Below are 15,501 nucleotides of genomic sequence, written 5' to 3' on the forward strand. Positions count from 1 at the left end.
GACCCAAACCGTTTCTAGCAGTTAAGAAGTTACTGCAATATTTTATCCAGTGAGTAGGAAGATTGAAATTAGTAGAAGCTAAAGGAGGAAGGCATACGAGGACAATGCAGAATGCAATGTTTCGTGACACATGCAGAAGCTTCCATTTTTCTTGATAAAGGTAATATTTTACATAAAATAAGAAAACAAATATGCTGTGTTTCTTTAAAGTATTATATTCATTAAAACTGCTTAGTATTTATTAAATCTGTTTAAAAAGTTTTATTATTATTATTTGCATGACTACAGATATATCAAAGAAAGGCCAAAACAAGTGGTTTTATACCATTTTCATTCTTACAATTTATTCAGATATAAATACCAGCAACTACAAAAGAAGTATCGTGGATCGTGGGAGCACTATTAGCCGTGTTTCTTCCTGGCATAGTTCTAGACGGACTTTTGCCATCCCGGGAGCTGACATATATTAAATTGTGTTTATATGTCACTCTTGTACAGTGCATGTCCCTTACCAAATAGTATCTCAGTCTAGGCTCGTCACGTTTTGACTTTCCCTCTCCCCGGTCAAAATTTTCTGGAAGAAAGCCTGTTAAAAAAAAAAAAAAAAAAAAAACACTAACTTAAGTTAATTTGGTTCCTTAATAACAAATGCTATAATCATTGATTCAAATCTAAGGAAATTTCCCCAATGCTGAATTTCTCAACTCGAAGCTATTATCATTGAACCAGTGGTGTACGTAAGGGGGAGACTTCCGGGTTTTAACATATTAACAAGATATTTGATATATTATCCTTTTAACAATATATTATTTTTTTTTAAATAAATATTTGTTATATTAAGATATGTACACAAAAATTGCACGTATCTTGAAACGTTATAAGCTTCTGTGCTTGAACTTCCACTCTTTTTGAAATTCTCTGTACGCCACAAGATTAGATCAACGATAATGTTCTTTACTGTTAATGAATTAATAAGCTAGAGATGGCGATAACTATTTGCTCTGTTTTCTCTCTTGACCTTACAATTTCTATGGCTCAAATTTCAATGCAATGGTGGCTTAATGGTAGAGCGCTCACCTCTGGCGTGCAGTCATTGATACGACCCTAGCTCTCGCCAAGTGGACTTTGTGATCCCGTTTCCTCTCACTTTCGTCATTATCACTCATCATCAACGTCTTCCTTAGCCTCGGTGCGTAAGCACAGGACATTAAACTTAAATACCATGAAAGATTTTATAAATGTGTTGCTATCAAATTATGAATTAACTTATTAATTTCTTAAATGTCCGTCCATTAATGTGTTTGTCTACATATTCACTTCATATTTGCTTACATTTATCATATCCATGGATCAGTCCGTTAATGGTATTAATTAAAGTCTGCTAGGCTTCACCACATTAACGACTTCATCAAGGCATAAGTAGACGAGGCAGACCCCTGGAACTGGAACAGTTTTCCTCTAGAATACGTTGAACGACATGTTAAAACTGAGAAGGGAGTTACCTCGTAGCAAAATATTCTAGTTAACGCTAAAATATTCGTCATACACTAATCTGAAAAGCGTCTACCTGTAAAATTTAATGTTTTTTCATATTTGGAAAGAGGACATAACTGAACGGAGCCAAATCGCATGGATAGGACATTCGTTCATCTGTAGTGGAGTAGAAGATAGTTAATCCAACATAAACACTCAACCGAAAATTCTTAATCTGCAGGTTACGTTCCGAATGTATAAAGGTAACCAAGAAAGTTTTATCGCTTTTTCACCCACACATCGATATGTTACCTAAGACGTACCTGAAAGATCAAAAATAGTCCCCATCGGCATCGACGACCTTCTGCCAACGTTCTGGAAGGACATGGATTCCATCGCGGTAGAACTTGCTTGGCCGTGAAGCGAAGAAAGTATGAAGTGCATTTTACACCTCTACTAGGGATTTGAACTGGCGTCCTCTAAAGTGAATGTTCAAGGAATGGAACAGGTGATAATCGGATGGTATGGTGGATGCAATAGTGTTTCCCATCTAAGGCGTAGAATGGTGTCCGGGGTCATCCTAGACATGTGGGGCTTTGCGTGTTCGCGGAGGACCCCTTTGCGATTCAGAAGTGCTGGCTCCAGAGTTTTGAGTTTTTCTTAACACAGTTCAACTGCTTATAGTACACAGTTGTATTGATGCTCTGACCAACTGGTAGCAGTTCCCGATACATGATGCTACGAGCAGTCCAACAAACACACAGAAGGACCTTTTTCTGGTGCAGTGCTTTTTTCGGTAGTTTTGGAACCGGTTCATGGGATGCTAACCAATGATGATAGCGCCGTGGAGCTTCGTACTGGACCCACTTCTAATCACGTCAACGCCCTGTCCAGAAATGGGTCCTTCCTCAGATGAGACAGCAAAGAAACACGGGTGTCTGCTCGAGTTGCCTTCTGGCCCGGAGTCAAATCATGTGGGACCCATCGACCCAACTTCCCAAGTTGATGGAGGTGCTGCCGAATGGTTTCTCCCCTCACACTGCATTGTAGTCGCAGTTCCTCATGTCTGACCATTGTTCGCCTCAATTGCTGCCTGAAGATCTTCATTTTGGACATGTGTTGGTCGTCCGGCACGTGGTTCGTCTTCGAGTGTTTTGTCACCGTCCTTAAACTTGTTAAACCACCGCTGCACTGTCCGCGTAGTCACGACACCCTCACCAAAGACCTGGCATATCTTCCGGCCCGCTGCAGCCGCGTTTGACCCCAGTTTGAACTCGTACAGCATACACGCCCTTACGACACTCTGTGGAGGTCACGGTAGTATGTTGAATATACCCACACCAATAACTGACCTTCGCCTTATGTTCATTCAACTCACGATGTGAGGGCCAATTGAACACAATCTCCACAAAAAGCGATAGAACTATCTTGGTTAACTTTATATGTTGGATCAATATCTTTCACTTGCTTCTCTTCCCCAGACGTCGAGCGAAGAGGAAACAGTCTGGCAGGTAGACCAAGAAAGTCAATGGAATCTATTCATCTAAGCCTTTATTTCCCTGGCACCTTATTTTCTCCTGTGGGATGCCATAGGGACTGCGTTGGGGATAGCTTGATGTGAGAATATATCGATCGTCTCTAGGATATCCTGGTAACATTCACCTGTTGGAATATGGTAGACGAATGAATCGGAGTCCATTATGCAAGTTGAATGTTGCTGCCGTATTTGGGTTTCATGATATCGTAATAAAACTTGCACATGGTAACCCGAAAAAACTGCATCTATGTATATGGACTTCTTAAGTTCCACGGATTTCTTCAACACATGGAATAATACAAGCTCCTCATTATACAGGGTATTTCAAAACAAAACCGACGTTTTGGAGGTGATTCCTGACACCAAGATAAGACAAAAAGTATAGACCAACCTCGGTGCACAATGCTTCCTTTCGGAGTTATAGGGTGCTGAAAACATAAAATTTAAAGGTCCACAGCTCCAAAACTATGGGACCTACCGTAGGCGGGTCAAGACTTCACTTAGGAACTAGTATGTATTCCATGCAAATAGTCATGTTTCAGAATCCTGTGGTACTTCTGCAACAATTATGAGGGAGTGAATTGGTGAGTACTTCATTTTATATGCCCGTAGCCAACCACTCTCTACATGAATTGTTGTGTGAATACCTTAGGATTCTGAAACATGGATTTTTGGATAGGGCACATATTGTGTGGTTTTCGCCCATCGTGGTCTTTGCCCGTAATTATTTTCAACTCTTGAGTATTCTCAGAAAGTTGTGAGTCTGAGTCTAAAGTTGAACTCTTTGGATTTATCTGAATCGCAAATAAAATCAAGAAAGATGAACGAACTCGAAAAAATTTTTGAAATCTATTTTTCTAACGAACTAGAAAAAATTTTTGAAATCGCTTTTTCTAAATCTTTAAATGAATCTAAAGGGTACAACAACAATCGTAAAAATGTGTGTATATATTTTTAATAAACAATTATATATTATGCATATGATGTTTGGTTTGTTTGTTTAACGTCCCACGATTGTGCCAGAACGGCTAAAGAAGACGTGAATCTAATCATTATAGTGGAATACGAACATTTTTCGTTCAACTGTCTCCCACCGGGAATTGAACCCGGGAGCACGCGCACCAAAGGTAAGCGTGTTATCCTTTTTTTTTAAAAAAAAAAAAGTTAACTGATCCACCAAGTGTGCCTCATTAACTTGCTTAACTACACTTAACAGTAGGTTTCTACTTATTTTACTCGTGTTTCCATTAACCTAGAACAACAGGAACACGAACGCAGAAACATCGAGTACGATTAAAATTCCAAAGGCTCTCCCACCGGGAATCGAACCTGGGACCCCGTACACCAAAGGTGCATGTACTAGCGACTAGACCAGCGGGAGGGCATATCATTAGGCCAAAAGGGGTTCATATTATATCTGAGATGAAAGAAAAACAACAAGTTATACATGTTTTATTCTCTATTGGTAATTTCATTTAAAGATGAGAATTTTTCAAAATTAAATTTGAATTTGCATTTTTTTCAAATATTTGATATTGTCAAATATCACCAGTCGGTATGTTAAAGGAAATATAGTTTGTGTGCAGTAATGAACGGAAATATCACTTTGGTTTTACATTTCTGATCTTCTTTCGTTCATTTTATCGTAGGCTTTGTTAATCTTTCATGGGTTTTCATTTTTTTTTACTATGTATGCATTATAATGGCGTATATTGTAATTCTAAATAATTTTAATTCATATTTTAATTCATGTAAAATATATACACAGTTCGTGCTAGATTTGACAAAATTGCTGTTGAGTTTGTGTAAGAGAAAGTTTATTATTGATTTTTTTTATTATTACATTATTTGCACTATTTTATTGAATATATTGTGTATTTACCTAGTAATGATTCATATGGTTAAGGAATATTGCAATATATTATATAGGATTTATATCCACAATTCATTTCTTTATATGTTACTGCTGTAGTTTGACTTCAATCCGTCACACTGGGTTACTGTTAGCAGTACAGTACAATGTTTAAATGCAGTGAGGATTAGTATTATGTATTAGGAAGTGTATCCATTTCATTCTCCTGTACTTGATCTGTGACCTTGAATGAGCAGGTCTATTCTCTTAAGGGAAAACCACAACATTCTTCTTTCGGGGGAAATTCGAAATTTATGTTCGGGCAATCACCACGGGTAAGAATCATGGAGCCACTAAAACATTCATTGAGTTCAGTTTGAATATTTTTTCTTTTCAATTTTCAATCTGTTGAATTATATCCTGATATAAATAGAAATGAAAGCAACATGTAAAAGTTGCTCACCTATATTTTGGCTCATTTGGAATACTGTGTGCCATATACTATCAAACATCACTTTATTATTGATTATTGTAGATGCTACCAAGAAATGTAAAGTATGCGACAAAAATAAACTACCACAATCACCAAAACTAATGACGATTTCGGTCATTAAGTTTTGTCCCGTACTTTACATAGAAATATCATAATGAATTTTATTATTTGTTGACATTTTGTATTATTCTTATGCATGTATACTTTTGTTATCTATTTACTGTGCAAGAGAGCGCATCTGATAGGGCTATATCGCGGTGACTATGTGTGAAGTGAATCCTGACACCTCCATACCTCCGAAACGAAAGTGCGTATTTGATCTAAATCTACAGAAAGAATACACGTTCATTTCAAAAGCTCACAAATTCGGGTCCCAAAATGGAATCTGGAAATCAAGTTTACACGCCCCTCCAGCCCCGGATACATATGCGTCTTATTTTTACAAACTAAAATTCTGGTCACCTTGAGGCTTCCTGGAAGCAAACCGCCCCCTCCAAACGATCCTTCTGGATCCGCTAGTGTCATGAGCTGCACACAATTACTAAATAAATAAGCAACAAATCCCGTAGAAATAATACCAGTATACAGGCAAGCCTCAACAATCACAACTTTTGCCTTAACATAACCCTCTTAAGAAACTGAGTCTACATTGCCTCTTTAACAATCGGTAATACATTGTTTTTTAGTTTGGTCTATACTGTCGTCTTAGAAGTAGTTCACAATCTGATATCAGTCTACCACTTTGCGAGCCAAGCAACAAAGACCAGCTAAAGACAGAACGAGAGGGAAAGAAGGGAATTATTTGACCACCCCGCTTGGGGCGGAAGGGAAGCCAGTACTTAGCTACTTGGCCCGACGTTATAATTGTTATATTTGTTTTGTTTCGCATAATGAACGTAGATGTCTTCTGCATATACTCTTTCTGCAGTAAGTAAGCTGTTTTCGTAGCCAAAGTCAGTAAGGCTTATCTGTGTTTACTGTCTGTAAGTGTCTGAAAAGGATTGCACGTTCTCTTTTTGCTATAGTCCTATTTTGTTTGTTAGCGGACGGACGGACCTTTAAAGGGTCTTAAGGGCCAGTGTAACGCAGTTTTTTCTATTTTGAATGATGTTCGGCATTCTAGTATGAGTGGAACTCGTTCGTGCACCCTCTCTTGCTCCAAAATTTTAAGAGTTGCACAGAACTTGGGATTCACTTATGAGATCTTTCTATGTGCGCATCCTCGCATCTTTAAGACTATAGGCAATGCACAGAAATGGCTTCGTATTGAAAATTCAAGCACTATTTTTTCTGAAAGATCTCAATGTCATTGGATACGAGTGTTTATTTGTTTGGGATTGTCTGAAAATATTATCTGTGGCAATGGATCCTTGTGGGATTGAATTCTGGTTATGTTACTGTAGTCGATTCTGGATCTCTTCCTTTGACTTCTTGCAATGGCTGTAGTGGTCCACACCCTTTATAATGTATGAGGAAGTTCTTGTGTTTTGTTTGTAAAAGAGCTGGTTGTGTATCTGAGTTTGTTCTTCGCTGCGGCTGATGTCTTGTTGCTCTTTATTTCTTTGATGTGTACTTTGAATTATTGCCCTATGTTATTTGTGATGATTTTCCTGAGTTCGTTGTTTCATGGGTGTTTTGTGTTAAGGAAGTATTCTTCTTTGAAGTTTGATTCGTTATTTCTTAGGTTCTACAATACCGTCTCTTATATTTCGGTGTATTGCCTGGCGTATCCCGACTAAAACTAATTTCACGGTAGGTGGCCGCGAACAGATGTGCATCTTCATGGATCTTGCAAGTCAAACACAATCTATGAAAGTGAGAGAGGACTTTTATCACTTCATTTCTTTTATTCCGGATCTTGGGAGTGAATGTTGCATGAGTGCACAAGCAGAGGTTGATGCGAGGAAAGTGTCTCAGGAACAAATCATAGCGCAACTCTCGCCAATAGGACAGCCCAGCCCGGGTGCGCCGGCCGAAGGATAAAACGGATTAGGGCCTGCACTAAGTGCTCTTAGTGGGCCCTGGACATCAAGCCAGCACAAATGGGTGAAAATTGGCATGAACACGCAACAGAGAACACTAAAGCATCAAAGCAAAAGTAACAGAGAACGCTTGTATAGAAGCACAAGAAAATTAAAACTTTGGAAAATGCGAAAATTTAGATAAAAATAAGTGTAGTGTGTGTGTTTCAAGTGTAAGTATTAGTTGGTGAAGATTAGTGATTTCTTCAGAAGTAGTGAGTGTAGTGTTGATGTAGGATAGTGAAACGAGGCAAAATATATTGGTGAAAGGCCAATGGAAATAGTGCAAATGAGAAATAGAACACACAGGAGAGAAATACAGGCAGGAGCCAAAGAAACCAAACACATAGTGTGAAAACCTGAAGAAAAGAAGAAGATGATGACCAAAAGGTAAACACACACAACATAAAACATACGACAAACAAAACAACACACAAACAACGAACTTAATAAAACACAAAACACACAAAATTTCACAAGACTAGAATTGAGACTAGAGTCAACCAAGCGTTGGGCCTTATGCAGAGTCGTTTTGACGTGTGATTAGCGTCATACAAAAGGTCTGACTACTGCAGGAAACATATGTTCCTCGAACTCTTTAGTATAACACGCGTCGGAACGACTCTGCATAAGTTTAAAATAGTGTATTTTTGTTTGTTTTTGAATTTTGTCGATCTTTTGTTTTATTGCCCAATAATAGCTTGTTTTGATTTCCTGTCCTTTTTCCCTCCCCTTTCCTCCTTCTTCAAAATGATTAAATAAACATCCCAAAGAAGATACCATTCGCAATGATGATACTTCGCCGGTTTTGAATACTCAAGGCACCGGCTGACAGTAACACGGCTGAACGAGTGAAAAACAAACAAACGAACAAAAAACGAATCAGATAACTGATGGATTTGTGTTTTTGAATCAGAATAGAGTGAGTAGAGAGGAAAAAGTATGAATGGGACTGTTTAATCTTCACCGGTCATTGACTGAGTTGAAGCCTCCCAACTTTGATTGGCCGAGACGTGGGTAGCCACGAACATTGATTTGTTTTCAAGAAAACATTTTTTTTTTTTATTGTGCACTCATGCGTGCGTTGGCCTAGAATAAAGTAGACAGATAGAGGGAGGGAGGATTCCACTTTCAGGGGGGCGTGGTTAGTTGATATGTCGCAACCTCCCGGCGCACAGTGCGTCGAGCATATGAGAGTAATGGACAAAATTAAAACAAATCATAATGAAGCTTTTATCACATGTTTATTGGTTACAAGGCATTCCTAGTACTGAAGCACTAAGACTGAAGCAAACGTACTTGAAGTTGTTGATATACAAAAAGTAATATCCCGTCCTGGAACGTTAAAAAAAATATGTTAGAAAATCACTGTTGACGGCACTCGTAAACATGAACCCAAACGACTCAAAACTACATAACACTAAAATATAATGGAAAGCAATGCATGACATGATTGCAACAGTCCCAGAGTTTCTGCAGATCAGTCATCACCATCACTGTCTAAGTTATCAAATTCGATAGCGACAGAATTATGGAGCTGGACAATATCAGCAGACACAGTTTTGAAATAACTTTCCACATCCGTACCTGTCCTCCGTTTCTTTGCGTAAATTTGTATCTTGGAGGAAACAATAGGAGCAGATAGAATAAGCATATGTGTTATTAGGTCTAAACAAGTATTGGGGCGGGAAGTTTTCCGTGTATGATGTAGCCTAGTGTGACGGAAGACTTTGTGGAGGGCTTCTAAAGCTTCTTCCGAAAACTGTCCTACGGGTAACTCAAAAGACTGTAATATATCTACTCTATGGACTAGTGGCTTCTGCAAACTGCTGGGCATGTAATACCACTTGTATAACCGTAAGTATAAGTCCTTGGTATCACAAATAAGAACTTTAAACTTGTCTTGATCGATGACTCTGCCACTAGCAGCTAACAGTAAAATCACTGATAGGTTTCGAATAAGGGTTTCATCAATGCGTGTTATTTCAGAAGTTGCTTGGGATCAGCAAAGAACCTTCGCACTGTATTACCATCATTTGAGGAGCCAAAGCCTTGTTTTAGTTTATCCACAATAAGACCCATTTCCTCTTGAAACTCAGTTTGAATTCTCTTTTTTCTCTTTCTCAAAAACTGCCTTGTTTGCTGGACCCCTCACCGGCCACGATTTGAAGGGTAGACGGTACGCGATATGTAATAAATATTCGAAAGTTCTTATCATGACGTGAAGAGGGGATAGACCAAATGAAAAGAGAGCTTTGTTTGCAGCCTTACCACAATTTGTGTTTGAATTCATTTCGGTTAGTTTCGAACCACAAATGAAACAATTTGAAGTTGGTGTTCGTTTCACTTAGAATGTTACACACGCTGCCATCTACCATCGTTAAATGTAAATCAAAGGTGACATCTAATGTACAATCACAAAGGGACAAGGTACAGTTCACAAGCTTTTCGATACGAGTCTTCATATCAGCTTCTTCTCATAAAACCAACTCATTTTACGTTGGGTTACCAACACTATAATGTGGTAGTGTCCAGAGCAGGTCAAACAATCCCTCTGTCGATATATGCATCGTACAAAATTTTAGCTTTGGTTTTAAAGTTTCAATGAGTACGATAAACTTTCTAATCTGTATTATATAGGATGAATCAAGGGTTTTTCGACACCCTTTAACTCTGAAACCTAAGAGCAAAATATGAAATATATATGTTGATGAAGTAGAGGGGATTTGCAACTTATAGAGTGCATTGCGATCATGGCTGTCACCTTGAATGCAAGTTCGAAATTGCTGCCACATACAGCGACACATCCAGAAGTAGTTCATGAACACCAGAAAACTATATGAAATATAACTTCCAGTGGAAATGAGTGTGTACCCTGATGAGAATAAAAGTACGATCCAATTATTATTAAACAGACTACAAATGTATTGATCTACATGGACATGGCGTCCATCCATACCGCTCGACCATCCCAGGCGTTCCACGAAAGGCAGAAGAGACGGGATTCGAGTTATTCTATTTTCGTCCATCTCTGTGAAATCCTCGGACGCCTCCCTACTGCGGATTAGCTCGACGCGTCCCTGTATTTTTCAATCTGCAAATTTGTCAAAGTGGTATGGTGAGACAGTTCTTCTACCATTCTACGGAGAAGTTAGTTACATTGGAAACTACGATGCCGGGTGATCGTTCGGGGCCGTGATCGTTAAATTAAACATAAGTGATGGTGAGAAAGGGGATTTACTAGCCAGGCAAGTGGTTCAAAATTGACTATTTTTTTCTATGAGAACCTACTGTAATTTGTGTGGAGAGAAAAAGCACAGAATTGAAATAGGACTATCACGTAATTCTAGCTTTACTTTTCTTAGTGTAAGAGTTGCCAATCATCTCGGTAGGAAATTGTTTGCTCAGAAGGTTGAAACCTAAAATGCTGCACAATTACATGGCCATACCACGAAAGTATCTTTACAAAAAACAAAAACACAATTACGTTGAGTAGCATTACATAAATAAATAACACACGTGTATATATATATATATATATATATATATATATATATATATATATATATTTCACATTTTATTATACACAGTACAAAAACTGAAATGTTGAACATAGTAGTACAGTAAATTCTCTTTCTGCCATATATATTTAATATGAAAAATATAGGTAGTAATAGGTTTTGCAAAACGACTAACTTATATTATAAGCGAAATACACTTTCCAGTTACTACATTTAACAAATTTTGTATGAATCAGGGCTATACAGTTCTTCTGAAACTATAGCAGAAACTAAAATGACTGTAAAATTATGTTACAATATATGTAGTAACAGTGGCGTACGCAAAGGGGAGAACCAGTTTGAATCCCCCATCCCTTCCAGAAGATATTAGGGAAAGCAAATAAGATTACCATATTAAGATATGAATACAAGCATTGCGAGTATTCTAAGGCTATATGAACTTTGGTTCTTGAATCCTCTCCCTTGAGGAAAATTGTGTCAGTGTGTAGTGATACAAGATGATAAATTAACGGTACTGTCTACAAACCATCAACAAATATAGCAGTGCACGATGGCCGTACCGTATGTCTTGAAAAACAAATAAATAAAATGAAAAAATAAATACGAGATCTCGTAAAATCTTTCAGATTTCGTTCAGAGTTAAAAATTTAGGAAAAGTACAATACAATTATACGGATTATTCTTGACATTATATAAGTGATTAAAACAAGACATTCACGAAAGATTTGGGAGATTCGCGAAGGTTCTGTTTCATTTTAGAAAAACAAGCGAAAAAAGGAAATGTTGGTCCCATCTCAGAAAAAGAGGCCCATTAACAACAGAAATACTTATCGGAACACAATATATACAGTATTTGTAATTATTTGTTTTTCAAAATACCTCGAAAATAAGAACATTAAAGTTTACATTTTTCAAAGACTTACAAACATGCAGTAATTTAAAATAACCAAAATAATGCGCATTGTAGGGTATAGTAATTTCGCTGGAAGTTAAGAGCGATATCAAATGCTTTGGTGATTTATTCTTCAACAAAGAAATATGCATATTTCTTAGAAATACCTGTCATTTTAGATTGCAGAAGCTTCCGTCCTGAAATTTACACTGTAAAATTTCAATTATTTGTCTAACATATTTTGTGTATTTAACATCCTTTCTGAGAACTGTGGCTATACGAGACGTGGACTTCGAGTTTAAGGTGGAATCAGAATCACCATAGTGGGTTCAAATTTCAAGGTTGTTCCCACTGCGAATAGAACCCGGGACCACGTGTTTCAGAACCGCACGCGCTAGCCACTACACCAGCGAGGATGGACTAAGGGATGTCACTGGATACTATCAAATTCACCCAACATCTTGCATTATAAATTGCTACAAAGAATATTAAAAAGCAGAACTTAAAATACTACATAGTAATAAAACATTAGTTAATTTATGCTATTTTTACAAGTGGGTTTGTATGAAATGCATAACTTAATATACATTGCTAAGAATTAAAAAAATCTAAGAGAACCACAAATAAAAATAATAAAAATAAAATTGGGCTATATAAATAAACCAATGATTTAAAATCTTCCTAAAAGACTAGTTCGATTTACCCCTCTAATCAAAAAGAAAAAATGATCGGCCATATACATATATTACCCCCTAGACCAGTGATCCTTGTTTTTGTACCCAAATTATCTATGTTACATACCCCGCCTTGTTTCTTTACTCAAAGTTGCAATGTTCAACCTCGATTTTCATTGTATGTATAGTTCTTCCTCATATTTTTCAGGTACCATATTTACATGAAAAAATGTACTGCGCTATTATATCTCAACGTGCTTGTGATAAGACTAAACTATTAGTAAGTATTCCTCATCAAACAAACCATCGACAAATCTCAAATTTATAATTGTTCACAAGGTCGTTCGTTTTCTGCGTTTTTGTTCACCGCGTGGCTTAATTCATTATTTACCAACAAAACACAGATATGATCTACAACATCACTAGGCACTTCAGTTGACCCTATTGTTACAATGTTATTTGCATTCTGTTCCATTTTTAATACTTTTGCACTGGATAAGGAAGAACTATCTGCTTTTGAACGCATTTCTCAACTTTTACAAAACTGATTCAAGCGTAATTTTAGATAAGATTTGACTTAGCATTTACTACAATTCTTACACTGCACTTTTCTTCGATTTCTTTGCTTAAACCTAAGACTAAGCATTTTTTTCTTCAACGATTTCTTCCAGCGTAACCTCACGACTTTTACACCAGTACTTCATGTGCATTCCTATGAGAGATTTAGCACAGTACATTCCACATTTCTTACATTGTATTCTAACCGTATTATTTCCTCTCTGTAAATTAAGATTATGCCGCCTTTTCGTACCAACTGATGCACTATTTGCGCCTAATTCCATTACACAAAAGTATGTCACGTGTCTTTTCAGATAATAATTATTATAAAAGTGTCTATCACATTTTGGACATCGTACTCCATTTTTGGGCTGTACTTTTAATTTTTTAGTTCCTAGTTTCCTGCTACTCTCTAACGAAGTGCATGACTTTTGTGTAGCAGAGCTAGTCACTGCTTGTACCGACGGTGGCTCAGCCAACTGCTTTTCATTTAATAGCTCAACAGTACCGACTGATGCACTGATTCTTTCTAAACCTCCTTTACAAAATTCTTTCAAGTGTCTTTCCAGGTAGGATCTACGAGAAAGAAGTCTGTTGCATTCTGGACATTGTACTCTATGTTTCAACTTCATGTTTTTAATTTTTATTTTATTTTGCTTTCTCAATGAAATGTTCAACATGCGTGAAAGAGATGGCGCTTCGATCGGCTGCTCTTCATTCAAAACTTCTGTACCATCTGGTACTTTGTTTTCTTGAGCACGCATTGGACAGTGTAATTTCAAGTGTTTGCTCACATAATAAATATCAGAAAAATATTTTCCGCATTTTGGACATCGATCTCTATTTCTAGGTTGTAGTTTTAGTTTTTCACTTTGTATTTCCTTGCTATTTTCTAACGAAGTGTATGACTCTTGTGCAGAAGAGCTACTCATTATTTGTACAAACGATGGCTTAGCTAAATGCTTTTCATTCAATAATTCAGCAGTACTAACTGATGCATTGTTTCTTCGTAAATCTCCTTTACAAAACTCTTTCAAGTGTCTTTCCAGGTAGGAATTACGACAAAGAAGTCTCTTGCATTTTGGACATTGTACTCTCTGTTTCAACTTCAAGCTTTTAATTTTTATTTTATTTTGCTTTCCCAATAAAGTGTTCAACATGCGTGGAGGAGGTGGCGGTTGGATACACTGCTGCACTGACGATGGCTCTGCCAACTGCTTTCTATTCAATAACTCAGCAGTTTCAATTGATTCACTGTCTCTTTTCAAATTTTTTTTACAAAATTCTCTCAAGTGTTGTTCTAGGTAGGAACTTCGACAAAGAACTTTGTCACATTTTGGACACTGTACTCGTATCAATATGCGTGGTTGTTTGATCAACTGCTCTTCATTCAAAATTTCAGTACCATCTGGAACATTGTTTCCTTGGACTTTTAATTCTCTCTCTCCTGTTTGTTTGTTTTCTCCTAATGAAAAGGCTAAATTTTGACTAGTAGAATTACTCATTGCTTGAATCGACGATGGTTGGACCGAATATGATTTTATTGTACTTCTAGTGATGGAACCTACGAAAAGAAAAGGAAAGTTACAAAAGGCTTCACTACAACTTAAAACGGAATATGAAATCGGATGTAATTATCAGTATTAAAAATCATAATCTACATATTAAAGTGCTAGAGAAATTTATGTGTTTATGTGTTTGTGGACGTTTATATCTTCGTGAATAATATTTCGACAGTGAGTTTTCGGGAACCATAGGCTCTAGAAAGATGTCGTTTTCACTGATCGATTCCAAATTTTGTGTAGATTGTCCAGTTCTAATTGAATATTTAGAAAATATGGACGTTATTTCTTTATTACACTTTTTAGGGGTACACTGAAAGTGTTGAAATTTTAAAAACGTAAAGCATCATATCCTGCGAGGTATACACGCCAGCACCACATATTTGTATACAGGGGTTGTATCTGGTATATGAGGCGTTTGTTTCATGGCCAAATTATAATGAAAAACGAAGGATAACCATTTCTCTAGTTTAAGATGAATCTTTATTGTTTGGAGTGTTCTGCCCAATGAACACTATATATCACTGGCATTATAATTAATTGTGTGTGTAATGTATTTGCTTATTACATACTTCATACAAGAAGATCATACATGAATTAGAAACTCCAACCGGAAGTAAGTTCAAATCTTGCAAACGGTGCGATATTGAAAAAATAATCGAAAAAATCTCCCCTTTATGGTACTCCTTGCCGATTATTATCAAGACGTCTTTCACTTGTGTCTGTAAAGGGGCATGTAAGATGATGTGAGGAATGACAAGGAGATTCATGCTCATATGTGAATGATGCGCTGTGTAGAGAGCGCAGGTTTAACTAATAATAATAATAATAATAATAATAATAATAATAATAATAATAATAATAATAATAATAATAAAAACACGACTGGTGTGAAGACAAAGGCCTACACTTCCATAC

At 36.9% G+C, this 15,501-nt stretch overlaps 1 protein-coding gene across 11 annotated transcripts in view; it reads right to left on the bottom strand.

Annotated features, from left to right (window-relative positions):
* Positions 1-254: 254 nt before the first annotated feature.
* LOC145686670 (uncharacterized) overlaps positions 255-15,501 on the bottom strand; it is a 165,190-nt gene continuing 149,943 nt past the window's right edge. For 10 of the 11 annotated variants that reach the window (XM_081760170.1, XM_081760172.1, XM_081760173.1 and 7 more), the window contains one exon: positions 10,941-14,585. In XM_081760170.1, the coding sequence (XP_081616296.1) occupies positions 13,102-14,585 (1,484 nt within the window). In that variant the 3' untranslated portion in view covers positions 10,941-13,101. Of the gene's footprint in view, positions 587-10,940; positions 14,586-15,501 lie in introns of those variants that run through there. The other variant, XM_081760180.1, reaches the window with a different exon arrangement.

The sequence above is a fragment of the Thermobia domestica genome, chromosome 5 (assembly GCF_964235325.1).
Source record: "Thermobia domestica chromosome 5, izTheDome1.hap1.1, whole genome shotgun sequence".
NCBI classification, from domain to species: domain Eukaryota; kingdom Metazoa; phylum Arthropoda; class Insecta; order Zygentoma; family Lepismatidae; genus Thermobia; species Thermobia domestica.